General features: G+C 37.1%; 1 protein-coding gene across 1 annotated transcript in view; it reads right to left on the reverse strand.

The window, feature by feature from the left end:
• Positions 1–3,355: 3,355 nt before the first annotated feature.
• SEL1L (SEL1L adaptor subunit of SYVN1 ubiquitin ligase) overlaps positions 3,356–22,614 on the reverse strand; it is a 56,755-nt gene continuing 37,496 nt past the window's right edge. Inside the window, exons 13-21 of the mRNA XM_030848700.2 lie at positions 20,074–20,151; positions 18,959–19,021; positions 17,560–17,647; positions 17,088–17,236; positions 16,056–16,221; positions 15,453–15,527; positions 14,191–14,363; positions 10,422–10,550; positions 3,356–7,580 (exon numbers count right to left, since the gene is read on the reverse strand). Of these exons, the coding sequence (XP_030704560.1) occupies positions 7,371–7,580; positions 10,422–10,550; positions 14,191–14,363; positions 15,453–15,527; positions 16,056–16,221; positions 17,088–17,236; positions 17,560–17,647; positions 18,959–19,021; positions 20,074–20,151 (1,131 nt within the window). The 3' untranslated portion in view covers positions 3,356–7,370. The remainder of the gene's footprint in view (positions 7,581–10,421; positions 10,551–14,190; positions 14,364–15,452; positions 15,528–16,055; positions 16,222–17,087; positions 17,237–17,559; positions 17,648–18,958; positions 19,022–20,073; positions 20,152–22,614) is intronic.

A 22,614-nucleotide genomic window follows, 5' to 3' on the forward strand; every position in this document is an offset into this window, starting at 1 on the left:
CCCAAAAGGATAAAATAATTCTAGAACTTGATAATAGCCATCAAAGCAGCCAACCAGTGAACTCAATGACCCTTTGACATCTCTGGACCCTCGCTCCATCTCTGACGCTACTAGACTGATTCTGGAAACACAGATAATTTGTCCCTATTGAATCAGCTACCACACTCCTTGTGGGCAAAATCTCCAACTGATATGGGCAAATTTTGCAGTCCACCTCCCATCAAGATTCAAATAGATCCTTCAAAATTTCTTCCCAGAATTAATCAATATCCTATAAAGAAAGAAGCCCTTCAAGGCATAAACCCTGTAACAGATTACAAGGCTCAAGGCCTCATAATCCATTGGACTCCCCCTTGTAATACTCTGCTCTCCTTCTCAAGTCTCTTCACAGGAAGACAGCCTCCACTTCCTAGAGCTTTTAGCCTTAAAGGGATATAAGGTCACCAAAGAAAAATTGCAGTTTGCTCAAACCCAGGTTTGATATTTAGGGCATCTGATATCAGAACAGGAAGTACACCTACATCCAGATGGACTTCATGGTGATCTAAGTTTTCCAAAACCCCAAACTGAGTGTCAACTGCGAGGTTCTCTCAGGCTAGCTGGTTATTGAAAAAAATGTCTACTCAATTGCTTTTGGCATTTAAAACCTCCGAGGGCTGGCAAGACCTTAATGACCATCCAGTGCAAGCAGCCTCTTGATAAAATGAGCGGTTTGCCCAAGACCATCCACTCACCGTGAGGACTAGAGCCCAGTCCAGAGCTTTTCTCCCCTTGCTACAGCATCCTTCCTTTCTTCCTTTGTATTTCAGCGCCATTCACTGGGGGTAGGACTGATCCCTAATCGCTTTTATGAAGGGATTAGGCAACTCAGGAGGGTCAACGTGAGAACCTGTCGGGAATGCAAGACCCAACTATAGGCCATGGAGGTTGTGTATAGGTCCATCCCTGTGCATCTGTCCAATTTGTCATCATGACTCTGGCACTGGAATAGTGACTCGTAATTAAAAAGCCCCTTTCATTAGTGGCAATAGGTCTACTGGGATGCAGTGTAGTTTTTCTGTAGCTAAGGCTGGGGTTTCATCCCAGTTCACAGGCCTTTCTTCTACTTCACTGCTTTAAGGTATAAATGTCCAGTTCCTAGCTTAGTTCACTGTGCCCGGTGAGACCTAATAGGTTCCTTCTTTGGTTTAGTGAACTTGAGTACAAAAAGCATTAGTTATGCAGTTTTAATTACTTTTAAGCCTTAAATGAGTGATGAAATATAAATACCAATTAACACATCTAAGGCTTCTTCAATTACTTTTTTCCTTGCCTTTGAAATAATAAAGGCTGTTGTTCACAGCTCCAGTGTGGACAGTTCCATTTACAGCATTTATTTCATCTAGAGTCAAAATAGGGACTATAGGGAAACCAGTGTGCTGTTCTCACCTCTGTCCTGGCAGTAAATTTCCATGCATCGTGTAAGATGCTACCAGCCAAACAACACTGTCCAAATAGTATGCAAAAGCAAATAGCATCTGTATAGGTTGAAGAAAATTCAAGTAAATTCTTTACTAGTACAAGGGAAACAAGACCAGCTGGATGATTCCCTCTACTTCCTCCCCCTCCTCTCTTGCACAATCGGGATTAGTTTCTATTTGTTTTCATTTAGAACAAAAAGAGCCAATTAATCAAATTTTCCTAAGGAAAAAAAAATTTAGGCAATGCATGGGTGAAGAGTGGGGAAACCCAGATGCACAAACTCTGAAACTCACAGCTGTGCTTTCACATCTTGAAATAAATGTTTCCAAGAATGGAGGCTTCCGTTGTTCACATTTAAATCTTGAATCATGTAAAACTCAGTGATAACTTCAAAGTCAGAATCCTTGTTTAGGATACTTAAATCTCATATCTAATACTTAGAAGACTTATGAGGAATTCTTTTCAATCCTGAGAGGCTAAATAAGAGTTCTATTGGGAGGTAGAGAGAGGGCAAAAGGAAACTGGACTGAGCAAAACCAGAAAATATTTATATGAATGTTCTCAAGTCAATTAACTGACCATATTCGACTCAACTTACATAAGAAAAAAATCACGTGGGGTTTTTGTAAGTGGGACTTAATACACAATTCAGCATTAACACTAGGTCATGTTTAAAATAAATTAATCCAGACTGAAAACATTTGGCCACTAGGAAAACTAGAGTTTTTGCTCAAGGTTGTTCAATCTGATGGCTTTCTAAGTAGTGGTGGAAATGACATGGGAAGAAATATACAAGATCCATTAATGCAGAAGCATCTCCTTTTGAACTGGTAGATCCTAAAGCCCTTTTTCACTTGACTCTTCAAGTATTTGGAAAATATCCAAAAAGTAAAAAAATCTTCCTTCTGTTTTTTTTTGTAGTTTCTACTACAGAAACAATTTCTAATTTTTAACTTGCATATATTTATGTATATGTCGTGACACAGTATAAGCAAATTTCAAGGTTAGTGTAGCCAATCCAAATTAGTGTCATAAAGGTAAAAGGGAGAAGCTGCTTCTCATCAAGTTGCATCCAGTGAAGACCAAGGACTCATTTTAATGACTTGTCAGAAAGGGGCTAACTGGTAAATAGGCATCACACCCAACTCCAGGTTGAATGATCAAACTGCTGATGTTATAGCTCTGATGTCCAACTTCCTCAAAACTTTTATTTTAGTCAAGGTCAAAGTCATCTTGGGTGGCTGACTATGCTCCCAGAAGTAAAATTTGAGACCCAATTTCTCCACTTGCCACAACCTGCATCATCCAAACTTTTTCAAGGATCTGATGCTTCTAAGATGAACATTTTAGCTCGATTTCTTTTGAGTTGGCTGCTAGGAAGTTAGGGCCAGATTTGTAGCCTGGTTCTAACATGCATTTTGTGTACAAAGTTCACTCCTGATTTAATACTGTTTTCTCCTTTGTTTCCCCTTTACTTACTTATCCTAAGTAAATTTCGTCGTGTTGCACCGTTATGTAGCTCTGCAAGCCCTCCTAAAAACCTTCTGGGAAAAGACAATGCATAAACAACCTTTAGCTAAGTTTTACCATAATCAGGATAAAAGTGAATACGCATACTAAATATCACAGGCTGATTCAGGTCAAAGATCTGAGATTTAAAAAGGGAAACATGTCTTAGCAAATTCATATTCTGCAGGATAAAATTCAACTTATAGAAATCTGAATTTCAATAGTTAAAATTAAATGTAAGATGGATTCAAACTGCCCCTAATCAATGCTTTCTAGAAGTTTCTGAATTTCCAAAATGGTTCATGAAAAAATTGAATGATTCAGGTTTTAAAAAAAGTCTGCCTGGAGAGGTGCCTGGCCATGGTACGTTATAGCATACAGGATAACCAGAGGTGGAATCTTTATTTCACAGGTTTCAAGATACAGTACAAAACGAATCTGTACATCTCTCTATTAACAGGATTTGTTTACACAATTATATTACACTTCACCAGCCTTTATATTGAATTTAATTAAATACAAAATAAATTTACAAAAAGTCTACCATGGTGCTCTTTCCCATGCCAGCTTACGGTCTTTTAAAACGTCTCCTAAATATTGATAGTGGTTACACCTTGATCGTATCAGTATTATGATTTTTTTTTTAATCAAAGAGAATAGTGTCATCTTGTTATTCCAAACAGGAAAGCCGGTGCATGAGACGTGACTCCCTGCACACAACCGAGACATCCTTCTCACGCGCACATCAGGTTTTTACTTGTGCAAATAGTCACTTTAAAAATACAAATCATTTTTACTTGGAATATTTTCAATTCTCTTGAAATACCAAGTGGAAGGAGAGATGTAGCTTCTTTTCGAGGACTACTACACATTTAAAAATCAGGTAGTGCCTCTGACAATATGATATTCAGAAATTTTGTATTTTCATTTACATTTGAGAGCAATGACTAATGAAAAGTATTTTCGTGAAAATAGAAGTTTCTTCTGCTTTATTTCTTGCACAGTTGTAGTCATAATATTGTATAACATAATTAAATTCACTTTCAAAACAAACACTACCTGTTATTGGGACAAATGTAGCCCACGTTGCTCTTCTTGGTAGGTAAAGGGGCTATTTCTCTGAAGCACTTTTTGTTTTGAAATGTGCATGTGAAATGTTAGTCCAAACCTCTGAAAAAGGTTTTCTGCAGATGTAGCTAGACAATATAATACACATGCTACACACATGAAGAGCTGTGGTCTTCATTTATAGGCTTGCATGCATACTTCCAAACACTGGTTTGAAGAACAAACATGAGGAGCAAAGAAAGGGAGAAAAAAAAAGCTTATACAAAATACTTAAGTTTCCTGGAGGCAACAGCAGCTCCTTAATTAAATAAAGCAACAGATCATGGCCAGATCACCAGCAGAAGTTTCTACAACTTCCCAATGGTACAGAGATAAAATGGCTTAGCAGTAAAACTCTCACAAATTAACCTTATATGCACAAAATAACCTTATATGCAAAGGGTAACACATCCTCAACAGTATTAAGATTAATGACTCACAAGTTCATCTAAATGCTAAATAATAATGAATTCTGAAAAAAAGAAACCTTTTGGTTTAATTTTTCTGTGCCATTGGATATTAACCAAAAATAAGATAAGCCTTACCCAGAATACAGAAACAAAAGCTCCAAAAACAAAAAGGAAAAAAAAAACAAACCAAGTCCCAAACCCCAATGCTACCTTTGTTAACATAAAACAAAAAGCAAAACAGATAGTCTCAAGACTCTGGAACAGTTGACTAACCAAGAAACCAAATGCACAAGAGAATAGAAGCTAAGTAGAGTACTATTGTCATCACCTTGGAAGGCAGGAAGACAGACTATAAAAGGGATCGGGAGAGAAGGGCTACCACGGAGAAATGAAGCCGTACTCTGCTAGCTCTAAATTCTAACATTAAAACTCCTGAATCCTGGAGTTAGTTTAATGTCACTGACATTAACTAGCTTTAGTTACTGTCATTTTATTCAAATGGATGCCATTTGATTAGGTAGGTATTGAGCATTATTTTAGGAGAAACACCAAACCCAGTTCCTATTTGCTTAGGTATCATGTCTCTTGTACAGAATGAAAAAGGGAACAAAGTATTTTGAGACAGTCTTTAAATGAAGCCATAGGAACGAAGTTATTTTAAATTTACCATTCAAATTTCCAGTAGCAAATGACCCAGGGTAAAACAGGAGGTGGACAAAAGCCAAGAAAAAGATCTATTTGGGAGATTAATAAAAAGGACATGGCTAGTGGTACACTACCGGGAAGTTATTGCCTGGAGAACAAGACCACGCTTTCCCATCTGCCTCTGGGTAGTGCACACTGCTTTAAGAAATGTTTTTTCAAAGTACTAACAGAGGGAAGTAAAGATAGAGATAAGAATGCTGCTAAAGGAAAAATTAGGTGGATGGTAGAAAAATACGGAAGTTTAGTTGTTCAAGTTTTAAATAAATTAAAACAGTTCCTTCGAAATGAAGCGTGGCTGCTACTGTGGATCATACTTATTTTGAAGGTTGGGGGAGAACGGGCAGGGGTGAAGACACCAACATACTGTACCGACTGTACTCAAATCTCTAATGTAAGAGATCAAACAAGTCTTAATATTTACATGAGCTGCCCAAAGCAACATGACACTTCTGAGGGTAAAATTTCTTACCTTTCAGATCTGCATTTATACATATGGTTCTCGCTGTCATCACCTCTTCCTATTAGAAGCAATTATCTAGGAGGAAAGTTTGCTTACCAGGTTTCTCATAATACTCTAAACACCAAAAAAGCACACTACTTCACATTTAGAGCCTTCATGTTCATTACAGACTAATTCACTCTAGTTCTAAATACAATCTCTACTTCAAAAACCAAAGTCTTACAACTCTTCAAGTTTTCTGGCAGATAAGGGGTTATGGAAAAAGAGTATAAAGATTAATATAAACAGATGAGGTCAGCAGGCACAGAAAGCCTGCTCACACACTAAGAGAGCCTCAGACCAGATACAGGCTGGTGAACGCTGCCATCCGACAACAAAAAGGAATACAATTTGGTTGAAGTTTCAATTTTTTCATTTGTGGTATGTGACCTTCTCTGTTTTCTTTGTTGTTGCTGTCGTTGTTGTTTTCTGTAGTACTTAACCAGACAATTCTGAAGTGTAATAGCCTTGATTTTCCTGATGTTAACAGTGGGAGGGTGGTGAATACGAAAGCTAAGCAAGTGGTTGATCTTCTAATGTAACATCAAACTGCAGAAATAAAAGTCTCCCTGAACAGTACAAACAGGCTTTGGCTTTCCTCAACCACTGATTTTAATGCATCTCAGATTCTCTGAGTGTTAGTATTGTAATGGTAGTCACTGTATGCCATAGCTTGGCAACAATATTTCATATTTTACAAATTCAGGAGGGTGGTCTGTTCTTTTGCAATAAGAAATGCAAAGTAAAATAAATCCTGGTAACAAATGCTTCAACTTTTGGGAAAGTGTGTCTGTGATCCTGGTACCCCACTCAGAGTTCTTCAATATTGTTTTCTAATCTCTCCCCTTTAGTCCATCCTCTGGCTTCCAGATAAAGGCTCTGTATACTCAAAACAAGCAAGCAAATTACATTGAGTAATTTGGGGCAAGTTCACGTGTTAGCTCAAGAAGTCAGTTCACAATGTTTTCTATATATTCCATTCCAAGGAAATGAAGTTCACATAAAACTCTTTAACATGGCCTTTCAGTCTTTGAAGGAGAGAAGTATGGTATAAAGTATGACACTCACCAACAGTAAGAAACCTCCCAACCTTGCCTTTTAAAGTAATAAATATGCTGAATATGTATACTTGCATGTGGCCTGGTAAAAGTTCCTCGGTTATCGCAGTTCTGAAACACTTTGAAGACTTTTTTTTTTTTTTTAACTTAAAAGGCAGTTCTATTTTCAGACTTTCAAACATGTTAAGGTTAAATCTGCAACTAACTGGGTTTTCCTTTTTACATCGATCAGTTTTTAGTGTCGACGCATGAGACCTTAAAGATGGTTGACAGAACTTATGCACATTGAAAGAATGACCAAAAGGACCCAAGAAAGATAGCTGGACACAGCAGACATTACCTTGAGTGTCTCACATGTTTCCAGGAAAAAAAAAGGGGGGGCAGGGGAGCCACTGAGAGTTGTTATTCCATACGGCACTGAAACGGACATTCAACTCAGTTTAGGTAAGAGTTACTTATCCCTGAAAATAAAGGCATCAGATTCTAAGCAGCTTTAGGAATTCAATGCTTCCTTGTGCCTCTTCCAGGAGGTGGCCACTGATCCAAAGTCCTAAATCAAATGCAAGTGTTCTTGGTAAACGATTTCCTTGTTTGTCACTGGTCAAGGCTGGCCGCCGTGGGTCACTGTGGTGGCTGCTGCTCGGGCGGCCCCTCCTGCTGTGGTGGTGCTGGCCGTGGCCCGGGAGGCCTGGGGACAGGCATGTCCTGGTGCTGCCTCTGCCTGTAAGCGATAACTGTCCCCAACAGCAATGCGATGATGGTCATGAGGTAAAGGTCCCACTCAGGTCCCAAAAGCTGGTCCATATCAAGCTGGGTGAACAGATCTCGAAGCTTAATGAGAAAAGTATAAAAATCATTATGATCATTAAAATATAATAGAAGGAGCTAGGAAAGTTACATCACAGATTAGAGATAAATACAGAATTTATTAAATCAATTGGTTTTAGTAACATTTTGCAATGTGTTCCAAAAAAAAGGGTTTTACTAAACTCAGAACTACCATATGACCCAGCAATTCCACTCCTGGGTATATATCCGAAAAAACAGAAACACTAATTCTAAAAGATACATGCACCCCAATGTTCATAGCAGCATTATTCATAATTGTCAAGATGTGGAAGCAACCTAAGTGTCCATCAACAGATGAATGGATAAAGAAGATGTGGTACATATATACACAATGGAACATTACTCAGCCATAATAAAGAATGAAATTTTGCCATCTGCAGCAAAATGGATGGACTCGGAGGGCATTATGTTAAGTGAAATAAGTCAGACAGAGAAAGACAAATAGTGTACGATATCACTTATATGCAGAATCTAAAAAATACAACAAACTAGCGAATATAACAAAACAGAAGCAGGATCAGATATAGAGAACAAACTAGTGGTCATCAGTGGGGAGAGGGAAGAGGCGGAGGGGCAATATAGGGGTAGGAGACTAAGAGGTACAAACTATTAGGTATAAAATAAGCTACAAGGATATATCATACAACATGGGAATTATAGCCACTATTTTATAACTGTAAATGGAGTATAACCTATAAAAATTGTGAATCACTATATTGTACACCTGTAACTCTATATAGTATTGTATATCAACTATACTTCAATTAAAAAAATAAAACCCACCAGACTTTAACAAAGAATCCAATCTAATAAAATTAAGGATAAAACAAGACAAAAATATAAAGACAATGAGTTCAACTGAAAAAAAAATTTTTAAAAGCCTGAAACTCAAAATAATGTCTGAGGACCAGAGCTATGGTTCCTTTCCATCAGTAACCTAATGCACTGATTTCCAACCATTTTTCACAGGAAATATTTGAAACAAACACTGGGGACAATGGAGGATGAAGGGGGGGCGGAAATCAGTATCTTGGCACACCTCACCTATAACCTATTTCTAGTGTTGACACACTAGCTAAAAAGCTCTCTTCTAATGAAAGCAGGGCTATTTTACTACTTCTCTCATGTAACTGAAGATGACAGGAATTCAGAAATTTAATAGCTGAACAAATAATGCTTTTTAGTTAGGATTTAACTAAATATTTAACAACTGAAATTGAACTTAAAAGTTATTTTCTTCATCTATGATATTTTAATTGTTTTAATGTCACTTAAGTTATTCCTGGTATTTTCTGACTGATGCTTACCCACAAAGAAAGTAAATATGGGGCATAATCCTTTATGTTTAAATAAAATTACATTTAAAAGGTCCCCATAATATAATATTTGTAGGTACAGGTGCTAAAATTTTTCTGGAAAAAAAATTATAACAAACTATTAACTGTGTTCCCTGGGGTGGGACCCGCAATAGGAGACTTTGTTTTTCTGTATTTTTTGACTTTCTCACCATCAATACTTATTACTCCTTTTTTTTTTTTTTTTAAGTTGGAATATCTAGGTGGTAGGATTACCGGGCATTTTATTGTCTTCTTGAAACTTCTGTATAAAACACAACAACTTAACATGGTGTATTACATGACCAAATCCTAGACTGTAATCAGTAGTTTATTAGTGATAAAAACTGTGAGAGACAAGAGTCTGAAATAGTCCTGAGAAAGAAAGAGCAGGCGGCCACACTGTTAGCTTTTCAGTTAAAGGAACAAGGATCCTTTGAGTTAACGGAGCGTACAGCATACCCTGGCTCACGCTATTGAACAATTATAAATTTGACATTACAAATGTATAAGCAATCAAGAGGACAGAGGCCAACATCTCCAGCCCTCTGGAGCCCTATACGTGGAGGACCTCAGTGCACGTGCTAGGGCTGCAAAAGGGAGGAGTTGTCGAATTTCTCTTTATAGATGCTGAAGCAGCATGGACTAAATTTACATCTGTGTAACAAAGAGGGAATGCCCCTTCCGGAATCTAGTGCTGAAATGGTGCATCAACTTGTTCTACAAGATATTAACAAAAGGTTGAAACATCATCCTTTTCTGGTCTGGCGTGAATTAAAGTTAAATAGCCCTTCTTTCTGCATACATTTTAGGACTTTCAGAGTTAAATGCTGCACCAGTGAATCCATTAGGAGGAACGATAGGTACTGTAAACAAAACAGAAAACTGGAGAACCCAAGAGCACCAACATTGTGTTGGTAACTAGAGTTGGTAGTTTTGAAGAGAATGGGTAACCCACCCATCTCCTAGCAAAGTTCTAACATTAAGCATATTTAAATAATTCAAGGTATTTTTAGAAAATATAGTTTCAGTGGTATTTTTAACATGTTCCACTATCAGAAGAATCTGAAGTACAAGAGCCTGGACAGGTTCTCAGGTTCTACTTCTTTTCATGTCTTAAATTCTCTTTTTAAGGGGCTGGTCTGAGTCACTGCTAGGCAGTCATCTGATTTAATGTTTACTGGAATTAGTTAACTACTATTTCAAATTGCCATGGTTTAGTCTCAGTTTTCCCTAAACCAGGAAACATCTGCACCAATGAAAAATACTTTAGCACTGGGAACCACTGTCAAATGTTACCTGGGAACTGTTAAGTGCTTTGTGGCTATACTCATCCCTCACCTGATGAGGTCCCTTCATCTGGGAAGAAGGAAAGAGACCAGACACTTGCAGGTCCTTCCTCCCCTCCCCCAACTTTGCAAAAACGAAACTGTGGACTGAGAAGGTTACATCATTTGTATTCTAGTTAAAAGAGACATGGACCACTTACATTTGTTTCCCGTATGTACTGCAAGAAATAGACAATACCCAATTTGCAGAGTGCTAGGAAGACTGGTACTTGTGCATCTGGGCTGGCTTCCGCTGCCATGTCATAAAAACGTTTTGCAAGGTGAATATCCTATAATACGGGTAGTAAACCAAAGTTCATTTCTTGTTAAACTAAGTAAAAATAATTACTATTTATATATTAGGAAAGTTTATTTTACCTTTCAAGTTTCATTTTAAAATTTCCCTTACCTAAAGAAAAAAACCCAAGCTTTAATTAGGTAAAATTTGTTTAATTATCTAACTGCTTAATTTTGAAAAACTTAGTTGAAAAATTTAAAAGTTAACTTGTGTTCCCCTGATCTGACATCCCACTTGCTGTGCAGATACGGTGGACACAGCTATATACCTATGCATAACACTGTTAACCTGGAGACTTCCAGGGGTGACCTGTAAGTCTCAAGTTAATATTTTCCTACTTATAACCAGTCAGTGTAAGCAATTCCTGGTTTCAGTCTGCAACAGTGATCTTCAAACTGGGGTAGACATACTCAAAGTTTTCCAAGGGGTGCATGCATGGACAGCGATAAGGGACTTGCATTCTGTGTTTTCCTGTCTTAGATGTATTTCTATAAAGGGCAAAACAAGTCATTACTAATTTTGGCCCAGGTTGGAGTGCTCTGCATTTAGATAAGTGGTAGAATGGGATGGTGGGAGGTGCAAAATTCTCATTTAACAACCTCACTTCTCCCATCCCCTGACTACTGTCAAAGAATACCAAACTCATAGGTAAGAATTCCATGAGACATGGGAAAGAAAGGCTAAACATTAAGACTGACTTTTTCTACATATTTAAATATAAGCAGTTACTTTCAGCTGTTCTCCATACTTGTCCCTAAGGTGAATCCTTTTAGTTAAAAAGAAGAGCACCTTCAAATAAAAGTAACAGCATGGTCAGTGTCTTTGACTTTTTAAAAAATGTAACAAATTTTATTTGTAGTAATATTTCAGAAGACTGCCCTGCATCTCTCTCATCCTCAAGCACACACACATATTGATATCTACACTGTTATATTTAGGATATTAAGCCAAAGAGAGATTCATGAAAACGGAAAAGTATATTTTTCAAGATTCATGATAACGGAAAAGTATATTTTTCAAGATCATGCATCAAACTTTATGTGATCTGCAGACTCTGTGTGGATGATTCAATAGGGTAATTAAATCTTATCTATCAATCAAATCCTGAATTATTTATTCCAATTATAACCAATCCTCATCTTGTTTAATACTTAATATTTTTCTATCTATACTGGATGCTGGACTGATTAGCTTTTAGAGTATGAGTATCTCTTTTATTTAAAAAAACAGAAAACATAAGAAAAGGTGATCATAATGTCTTATAAAAACGAATGAAATTATTCTGATTTTTATACATGATTAATTATTCTTAAAAGCTGAATCCCAGGGTTCCCTCCCCTAATGCTAATCAAAGGAATTCTATCCCTTTTATCATAGTCTTTATTCATAAGAATTTGTATAAGCTTTACATTACAAATTAAATTATGAGAAAAGCACACTGATTAATTTTCTTGTTTTCTTGTCTTACAGCCTATTATAAAAACAGACTGTTATATTACTTTAATTCTGATTGTCTTTAGCAAATTATTACTAAGCGTATAAAAACCATAACTTACAGGTAATCTTTACATTAGGCATCAAACCCATATTACTTTTATTTGAATTAACAAAGTCAGACTTTCTGATAGAAACTAAGTCTGATTTGGCTGACTGATCTGACAATGCAGGGAGGCTTCAACAACTATGTTACATGGCAGAGATTGTCCATGAACTGAACGCACTCAGCCTGCAGCTCCAGATTCTTGATAAAACTATATTCAAGTATCTTATATTAATATAAATGTAAAATATCAAAACTTACATATTGGAATTAAAATACTCAAGTGTAATAAAATAAAAAAGCACTTTGACAAAAAACAGTGCATTAACAAAATGAAATGAACAACCTTCTAGATTTAAAAGCACATAAGGTCACAAAGTGTCTCTAAGTGACTGAATGAGCAAGGAGTATCATTAGCTATTGATAAGCCTTGGGAAAGCCTTTTAGACATCACTCCCAGAAACTGAGAAAGTATGAGTCCAGTGATCAGGGAACACCTCCTTTTGCAAGTCTCTAGTTTCCAAATCTTTGCTTTCAACAGAACTGAACAGAGGCTTAACCAAGTTATCAAGTGACAGATCATTAGAAATAATTTTAATGACAGATCAGTCTGATTTTTGGCATATGTTATGGACTAAATGTTTGTGTATCCCCAAAATTCATATGTGAAACCCTACTCCCTAATGTGATGGTATGAGGAAGTGAGGCCTTTGAGAGGTAATTAGGACTGGATGAGGTCATAAGGGTAGAGCGCTCATGAACGGAATTAGTGTCCTTATCAGAATCCCTAAAGAGCTTGCTGCTTCTCTCTCGCTCTTTCCTCTTGAGAGGACACAGAAGAGGGCCTTCACCAGACACCAAATCTGCTGGCACCTTGATCTTCAACTTCCCGGTCTCCAGAACTGTGAGAAATAAATGCCTGTCGTTCAAGCCACTGCGCTATAGTATTGTCACTGCAGCCCAAACTACCAGGACAGCATACAACTCTAAAGCAGTTTAAAGAATTAAGTGACCTTACTATAATAAAATTCTTCCCATTCCCATATACTTATTTATGCGAACAAGGTTCCAGTCATATATTTATAAAATGAAAACAAGAATTAATGGTAAACCTGTTCCATGATACTTAGGCTAATTTTTAAAAATGCTCTATTTATCTCATTAAAAGATACATTTTCAATAATTACCACAAAAAGTAAAATTTTATCAAATTTATAATATCATGAAGTTGATGAGAACAATAGTATATTAATAACTGACCAACTATGGCTAATAATATCTCAAGAATTTTTCTTAATACTTAAGAGCCTATAATCACAGGAAATAAAATTCAAATTTGAATTTATACACTTTTTTGTTTCAGATAAGCATGATCAGTGATCAGTACATTACACTGGTATACAATTCTGTGGGAATAATGGACTAAAATATAAATTCAGGGAGAAAAGGAAAAGATACTATTTTCATTTAACGAATTTGCTGTGTATTTTTAAAAAATTAATAATGGGGTTATCAAATTATTTTGGTACTTAAAGTAATTTAGTCATTTTATTTATAAAAATGTTAGTGTTTAAAATAGCTAGGACTTAGACCCTTTGAAACTTATGATGAGATATTTTAAATGTCAAATTAAAAATGTGCAAGAGGATACACAGTTTTTCAAAATTATTTTAAGGGTACACAGGCAAAAACTTAAGACCGTGGGTCTAAAGAATGTTAGACTTCATTAGGAAGGTAAAAGAATGAATATATTAAATTCATTTCAAAATAATCTAGAAATGATAGAATTTGGCTATTGATGGACAGTTTCTCAAACAGCAGTTATCAACAGAGGCAGCACTGCTTTTCCATTTTCATGAATCTATCTTTGGCTTAATATCCTAAATATAACAGTGTAGATATCAATATGTGTGTGTGCTCGAGGATGAGAGAGATGCAGGGCAGTCTTCTGAAATATTACAAAACTGTCTCTTAAGTTAGCACCTAAAATCTGAGCACATTCTAAAGCAAACCTATTTCCTATAAAAATGAAGATGTTTCCCCCCAAATCACAATTACATTATCCATACATTTGTTTCAAAGTCACACTCACCTGTTTAATGCCTAGTCCTTTCTCATGCATATATCCCAGGTTAAACATAGCTTGTGCACTGTGCTGCTGCTCAGATGCTAGGCGATAATGAATAAACGCCGTCTCATAATCTACGTCAGTGCCAAATCCATAGAAATGGTAGTCTCCAAGCTTAATTCTAGCCACAGTATAGCCTGAAACAAAAGGTAAATGCAAAACCGCCAATAAATAAGGTGTGTTGAAAACAGACCAAACTCTTATTTCTCCTCCTGCTAACATGTTTATATAAAATAAATGTTAATTTGTAACACACGAACTTTGTAACAAATTCTTCAGCCAACATAGAAATTCGGTAAAAATTTAACTAGAAGGGTTGCTTTTCCGAAGAAGGCTTTTGTAATAGTCAGGGAGAGGTAAAACAAAGTGGGTGTAATCTCTATTTCACTAATAATACTCCTCAGATGATCAATCACTCTACTCTGTCATTTAACATTTTAAAATAATTCAACTGGGGACTTCCCTGGTGGCGCAGTGATTAGGAGTCCGCCTGCCGGTGCAGGGGACATGGGTTTGATCCCTGGTCCAGGAAGATCCCACATGCCGCAGAGCAACTAAGCTCGTGCGCCACAACTACTGAAGCCTGCATGCCTAGAGCCCACGAACCACAAGAGAAGCCACCCAATGAGAAGCCCGTGCACGGCAAAGATGAGAAGCCCCTGCTCACAGCAACTAGAGAAAGCCCACACGCAGTAACAAAGACCCAAGGCAGCCAAAAATAAATAAATAAAATAAATAAATTTATTTAAAAAATAATAAAATAAAATAATTCAACTGGACCATTGTTTAGGCTTGGAGAAAGGGACAGGCAGACGATGTTGATAGTAGTATGTGTGAGAAAGAACTATTCAAATAAAAAGGAGTGGGGAAAGGCTGAAATCTTAGGTTTTACACCTATAGTCTATTACACGTTCTATTCAGTTCTCATTTAATACAACATACTAGCCTCCAACTAAAAACCAAAGAGTAAAGCATAGTATGATATAAATGTCCAGTACGATAGAAACCTTGCAGTTCAACTTAGAAACCCTGGGACTGGAACTTCCATTTTAAGAATGAATACCAATCATGAAAGCAAACAAGTTAAGCTATAGTTAGTATCTCTGCTTAATTTTAAAGTGGTGAATGACATGATTTAATCTTTATGTGAGATTAAAAACAAACAAAAAACAATAAAGAAAGGTCCCTGGGTAAAATTCTTATCCTAGAATTAACCAACCACTCACCTTGTGAGGCGGCCCGGTTCCAGTGTAGCAAAGCTCTGGGATAAGTTTCATTCTCACCTACGATGGTTGCTTCTCCTACAAGGAAAGTTGAAATACAAATCAGGTGTTTAAGGAAAGGCCCTAGACTTTTAGGCTTTATCTGCAAACCAGGGTGGATACATGGAGCATAATTTAAATAAGTACTGGGATATAACAAATATTAAATGAAAAAACTATTGAAATTAAACAAGTATGGGAATAAAATACTGAGTTCAAAGGAATCATTGCATTCAGGGCAACACTACTTCCTGAGACATATTTTCACCACAGAACCAATAACGAGATTACTGAAACACTAGAGATCTACATACCACTGGAAAAGCAATGTTTCTGCATCTGCTGTAGTTTGAAAAATGTATTTACTGAAAGCAGTTAATTTTATGATGGACGTCAAATCCATTTCTATTGTCAACTGTATAAAACTAACTTTGATGGCTTAGAGATCTGAGGTAAAATAGCTTGAGCATGTGTGCTGTTATGTTCTAGTTATAATAATAGAGAAGTATCTTTGTGGCTTTCCTTTTTAAACAGGTTAACCCAAGGCAGGACTAAAATGAACCTTACTCTGATCGAGAATGAAGGCTGCATTGCTTTGTGCCACTTCATAGCCTTGCTCCGCCAGCAGGAGGTACTGGATCACTGCGGCATTGTAGTCACCATCTTTATAGCTGTTATAGGCAGTCATGAGCCTCTCAGACCACCGGCCCCGTTCACATACATTCTTAAACAACTAAAAAAACAGGAAAAAATAATCAATACAAAATTAAGAAAGATATGTTGGAAAATCATTTTTGCACTTTGGCTATAAGCAATTGTTAAGCTTGCTCTCTCAATCAATCTCTGGCAGTTTTACTAAGTATATATATAAAAGTCTGGGATATTTATTTGAAGCTTTCACCTAGTCTTTAGAACAGGTTTATAAAAATAACAGCAAACAATTACATACCATTTACTCTGGCCAGGCACTATCCTAGTGATTTATGTATAGTATGTATATTGACTCACTTACTCCTCCCATGAGGGACCACTCTCTTATGAGGTAAGTCCTAGTAACAAACAGCTTCATTTTACAAGCGAGGAAACTGAAGCATAGAGTGGTTTAGAAACTTTGCTAAGCGTTTCACAATGTCCTTCTAAAGTGCCAATTACGAGAAAGCTAACAACGTTCACTTAACATACACTTTTTGATGCTGACCATGTCTCAGATACTGTCTTAGGTGTTAGACTGTAGACAATAATATCTGCCCTTATAAATGCTGATTCCAGGAGGGAGAGACAAATGGAATAAGTGTGATTCTAACACACAGACCCTCAGAGCCTTCTTTCAGTATACCAGTGCTAGTTGGCTAAGTCTGTTTCTACTCTAGAAGAAATCATGCAAAGAAAACCAGAATTAAAACAGTAGGATTGGGGGTGGGGCAGGAGGGAGGTCCAAGAGGAAGGGGATATATGTATACATATAGCTGATTCACTGTTATACAGCGGAAACTAACACAACATTGTAAAGCGATTATACTCCAATAAAAAAATAAAACAGCAGACTTTCCTACGGGGCAAATTAATTTCCTACATACAGGTTGGTAGAAAAGCCCTTACCTCCACTGCGGTGTGACATGATCGCATTACACCTGTGCCGCTGGCATGCATCTGAGCTAGGTTATAGAAAGCCAAGATATGGCCTCCCTGAGAAGCTAAATTAAAATACTTCAAGGCCTGTTTATAATCCCTCTTGACTCCAATGCCATCTGTAAGGAAAATTACACGAGAGGTTAGGAATAGTCTTAAATAAGATTTAGCTGAAGCGTCAGAGAAGCCTTACATAGGAATAAAACTAAATGAAATTCAGAATTCTTACTCTGGAAAGATGTGAATCTTATTAATATAGATTTGTACATCAATACAGATTAATATACTCTACAATGAAACACAAGATGCACACATCATTGTATTGGGAGAACATTAATCAGCTAGAAATTCGATAGCTCTCACTTCCATATCATAGTGGCATCTAGAGGAAAATAGGTAATTTAGATTTGGTGTGTCCATCATTAATTCCAACGTTACTTACTATAGTACATGGAGCCAAGCTGTAGCTGCCCATCCACCCAGCCTTGTTCAGCAGCTTTCTGGAAATACTTCAGTGCCAGATCATAATTCTGTAGAAAAAGAGGTCATATGATCACATGGTAAGAAAGTTCAAATGGCTGATATACTCAGAAGTCAGGAGATTCATTCATAAAAAGAATTAACAAGGCATACAGAAAATATTCTTAAAATCATTAAAAGGATGACCTTCTAATTTTTTATAATACAAAGACGGTAATATTTTTTAAGTCATCAGGGATTAACATTTAGGACTGTTAAAAAAAGCAAATATACTCTTTTGTGAAACAATTTGCATGTCTGCTCTCAGAAAGCATAAACAACACTAGTAGAACAGCCGGCCAGAAATTAAGAAACAGTCATCGTATCTTTTCGATTAACCAACTAACCCTTTTAAACCTCAATATTTCTAATATTAAATAAGAAAAATTCTCTCCTTATTTGTTCTTTCCTGGGTAGCTTATCAAACATTATATGATTATTATATTTCAAATATCAGACATATCCCCAAAGAAAAATTAAAACAAAGGTCACTACTGGATTTCAGTACCCTAAAATGACTAGAAGGAATAAAAATGAGACCACATTACTGTCTTTTGTGCTAGGAAATACGTACAGATTAGAATTCTATACCTAGCTCTTAGTTTCGGGCCCAAATTAAAAGAACGTATTGCTTGGAGAGACCACACAGAGATGAGGATCCAGGAGCATCCAACGTGAGCAAGTAGCACAGAAGAATGAAGAGCAATGGCCCAGGAAAACCAAGACAGCCCCCGGGAACAAAGAGTTCAAGTAAGGTAGAACCAAAAAACGTCCTGTGGGGCTGACACTGAGGAGGTTACTGGTGAGCTATGTAGAGCAGTTACATGAGGTAAAAGCCTGACTGTTGAGAGCTGAAGAGTGAATGGTAGCAGCTCACACAGTTCATTCTCTGGGGAAACGTGGCTTTGCAGGAAAGGGCTGGAGAGAAGAGAGGTGGTAGCTAGAAGGGCAAGGGGTAGAACAGAAAGCTTTTCTCCCTCTACATGGGAGGACTTAAGAATTTTCTTAGGCTTGGGTGAAGAAATAGCAGGGAGATATTTAAGTCTGGGAGAGATGGCAGAGTAGGTGGGGTAGAGAGCATAGATGGAACAATGAGAAACAGCTTCATACCTTAAGGAGAAGGTGCCAGAGACACAGCTATTCTAAGAAGGCAGCTGCTATGGTGGGATGGGGTAAGGGGTGGTAGGGAACCAAACTCAGAGTTTCAGCTTTGCTTATAATGAAACGGCCTCACCTGGGCTGACTGGGAGCTAGTTAAGGAATACTTCCCTATCTCACCAGCTGACGGCTCATTAAAGTCAGACGTCAGATTGAAGACTTACAACTTGAACTCCTCTCCCGTAGAGGTAAGCCATTCCAAGCCCACTCTGTCCAACTGGGTTGCCCTGCCAATCAGAGACAAAGTGAAAGATTCATTACAAAATAGGCAAGAATAAATGACTGCAAAAGAAATAATTTACAAGCATATTCAAAACATGTTTTAGTACTTTTCAATTTAAAACTAAATTTTCTCCTTCCCATCAGACTAAACATGATACTGAGTTTTAGAGATTTGACTTTCAGTAATTGCTGAAAAAGAGTAAATAGTAAATTCACTTACAATTAACTTTTGGTGACTTACCTTATGACTATCTGTTTCATGAATTTATGATATAAAACATGACATGCATTTAATCTTTTCAAAATTAAAAGTAGGTCATTGTTTTTCTTTTTGGTAGTTTTTCACTGGTAACTTCCCACCCCAATAAAGAAGATGCTGCCATGGGGCAGAATCAACGAATTAATATTGGGATCAGGTGGCAAGGATATGCTTAAGACTGTTGGAATGTTGTGGAGCAAAGACAATCATTGTTTTGAGACCGAAAAGAGAAAAATCTAGTATTCACCTAAACTCAGAAGGACAGAGCCATCTTTAAAAAAAGTGTCACAGTGCCCCTTTGGGAAACACTCCACTGACATTTGGGACTACAGTAACATGTACTAGTTGACAAAGAGGTCAGTGTACACACTGGAGCCAGAGGATCTTAAATATTCATAGGCAGCTTTCTCTGGGCCAAAGAAAGCCTAACTTATGTATCATGGTTATCAAAACCACCCAGTCATGTAAGCTTTAAACCTCAAGTTGCAACACAAATAGGATAAATTATATAACACCCAATTCCATTACTAAAATCATTATTTCCCTGATCAGGAAACTTCTCAATGAAATTGAAACAGAGAATTAATATTCAATAATCCAGTCCCTAAAAAAAATACATACTGCTTTTCACCGAGTAGGTTTTTTCTAGCCAATTCATCCATATGAATCATACTTACATAAGCACTTCCAATAATTCATGAAGTCGATTATGACTAACCCCCTTAACATAATAAACTTTCTTATGAAAATAATAGTAATATGGTACACATTTCAATATACTGAGTCATGAAGTCTTACCATGTCAGCAGCTTTTTTAAAGTAGTGAAGAGCTGTCTCATTACTCTGAGGTACAATATCACTTCCCTCTGAATACATCTGAAAAACAGACCCCAATTTCAATATGAGCTGTAACCTTCTCTCCAATTACATTCTTCTCCTATCTCAGCTCATTCTGGGTTTTCTTAGATTTCATGGAATCTTTCAAAAAAGTTTAAAATTCCCCACAAGATATTTTAGAATTAAAAGCAAAACCTTAAAAGTAGACATTTTTTATATATTCTATGTCATGTCAAATTAATGACTTATCTATAAACATGAATATATAAAATCAGTTCACTGATCAAACTCAAAAGAAGAAATCTTTTTTATTAACTACAGTTATTTTATTTTATTTTTGAAACATCTTTATTGGAGTATAATTGCACTACAATGTTGTGTTAATTTCTGCTGTATGACAAAGTGAATCAGCTATATGTATACATATATCCCCATATTCCTCCCTCTTGCGTCTCCCTCGCTCCCACCCTCCCTATCCCACCCCTGTAGGTGGTCACAAAGTACTGAGCTAATCCCTGTGCTATGCAGCTGCTTCCCACTAGCTATTTTACATCTGGTAGTGTATATATGTCCATGCCACTCTCTCACTTCGTCCCAGCTTACCCTTCCCCCTCCCCATGTCCTCAAGTCCATTCTCTACGTCTGCATCTTTATTCCTGTCCTGCCCCTAGGTTCATCAGAACCATTTTTGTTTTCTTAGATTCCATATACATGTGTTAGCATACGGTATTTGTTTTTCTCTTTCTGACTCACTTCACTCTGTATGACAGACTCTAGGTCCATCCACCTCGCTACAAATAACTCAATTTCATTCCTTTTTATGGCTGAGTAATATTCCATTGCATATATGTGCTACATCTTCTTTATCCATTCATCTGTCGACGGACACTTAGGTTGCTTCCACGTCCTGGCTATTGTAAACAGCACTGCAATGAACATTGTGGTACATGTCTCTTTTTGAATTATGGTTTTCTCAGGGTATATGCCCAGTAATGGGATTGCTGGCTCATATGGTAGTTCTATTTTTAATTTTTTAAGGAACCTCCATACTGTTCTTCATAGTGGCTGTATCAATTTACATTCCCACCAACAGTTCAAAAGAGTTCCCTTTACTCCATACCCTCTCCAGCATTTATTGTTTGTAGATTTTTTGATGATGGCCATTCTGACTGGTGTGAGGTGATACCTCATTGTAGTTCTGATTTGCATTTCTCTAACGATTAGTGATGTTGAGCATCCTTTCACGTGTCAAAAGAAGAAATCTTAAACCCTGAGACAAATCTTTCTTCTCATTCTGTCCCAGCGCAAATGGTTGAACAATTGCTTGGGATAAGCGATTAAACGAGGAAAAGAAGAGCCGATAGCAATGTCCACCTTCCTTTCTCCTCTACCACTGCTTTCCCCATGATAAGATGCAGGGTATGTCTTAAATTCAGGAAAGGAAATAACTAAAAGGTTATCTTAAAAGGTTTCAAGCACTGAATGTCTATATAGTACCAGGTACGGGAACTGACAAAAGGGCCAGGAGAAAGGAAAACTGAATGACCAGTAGTACTGTTTTTATCAATGTAAGTATTAAGGAAATAAGTAAAGAAAATCTTTTTTTGAGATAAGGAAAATTAGTAAATCAGAGCAAGAATCGAGAGGGCTGAAATGAAAAGTTGTTAAATGCTAACAAAAATAGATAGGCAGTGACTTCCCTGGTGGCACAGTGGTTAAGAATCCACCTGCCAATGAAGGGGACACGGGTTCGAGCCCTGGTCTGGGAAGATCCCACATGTCGCAGAGCAACTAAGCCCGTGAGCCATAACTACTGAGCCCACGTGCCACAACTACTGAAGCCCACGTGCCTAGAGCCCATGCTCCGCAACAAGAGAAGCCACCGCAATGAGAAGCCCGTGCACCGCAAGGAAGAGTAGCCCCCGCTCGCCACAACTAGAGAAAGCCCACGCACAGCAACAAAGACCCAACACAGCCATAAAGAAATAAATGAAAAAAAAAAATAGGCAATACCAATTTCTATGCTGTAACAGGAAGTCTAAATGTAAAGTTCTCAGGTCCCAAATTACTAGCTGTGGCAAATACTGGTTAGATCTTCTCTTTGTAAAAGCTTTTGAGATATAGTCTATCTGAGCCTCCTAACCTTAGGACTTGGCTATAGATGAAAATATCCATTGGTTTATAATGTGTTAATTTTCAAAATAATGAAAAAAGGAAGTTTTGAGGTTATGCCATGACATATGGAATCTATTCATTAAGTATCTAGACTTAAAGGTTCCCTTGCTTGAGAAAAGAACTGCATTGAGACGTGGGTGATGGCTATCATATTTAAGACAATTAAAAGGTTTGCAGACACATTTCAACACACTCTAAATGTCTCTTATTCAGCATGAAAGTAAACAGGTAATTATGACAGACTTAGCAAAAAACTGCACAGCATAAAGAATAAATTCCTTATTACTGTGTATAATACACAGAAAGTAGGGGTGCAGACAGTGATAG

This window comes from Globicephala melas, chromosome 2, assembly GCF_963455315.2.
Source record: "Globicephala melas chromosome 2, mGloMel1.2, whole genome shotgun sequence".
NCBI classification, from domain to species: Eukaryota; Metazoa; Chordata; class Mammalia; order Artiodactyla; family Delphinidae; genus Globicephala; species Globicephala melas.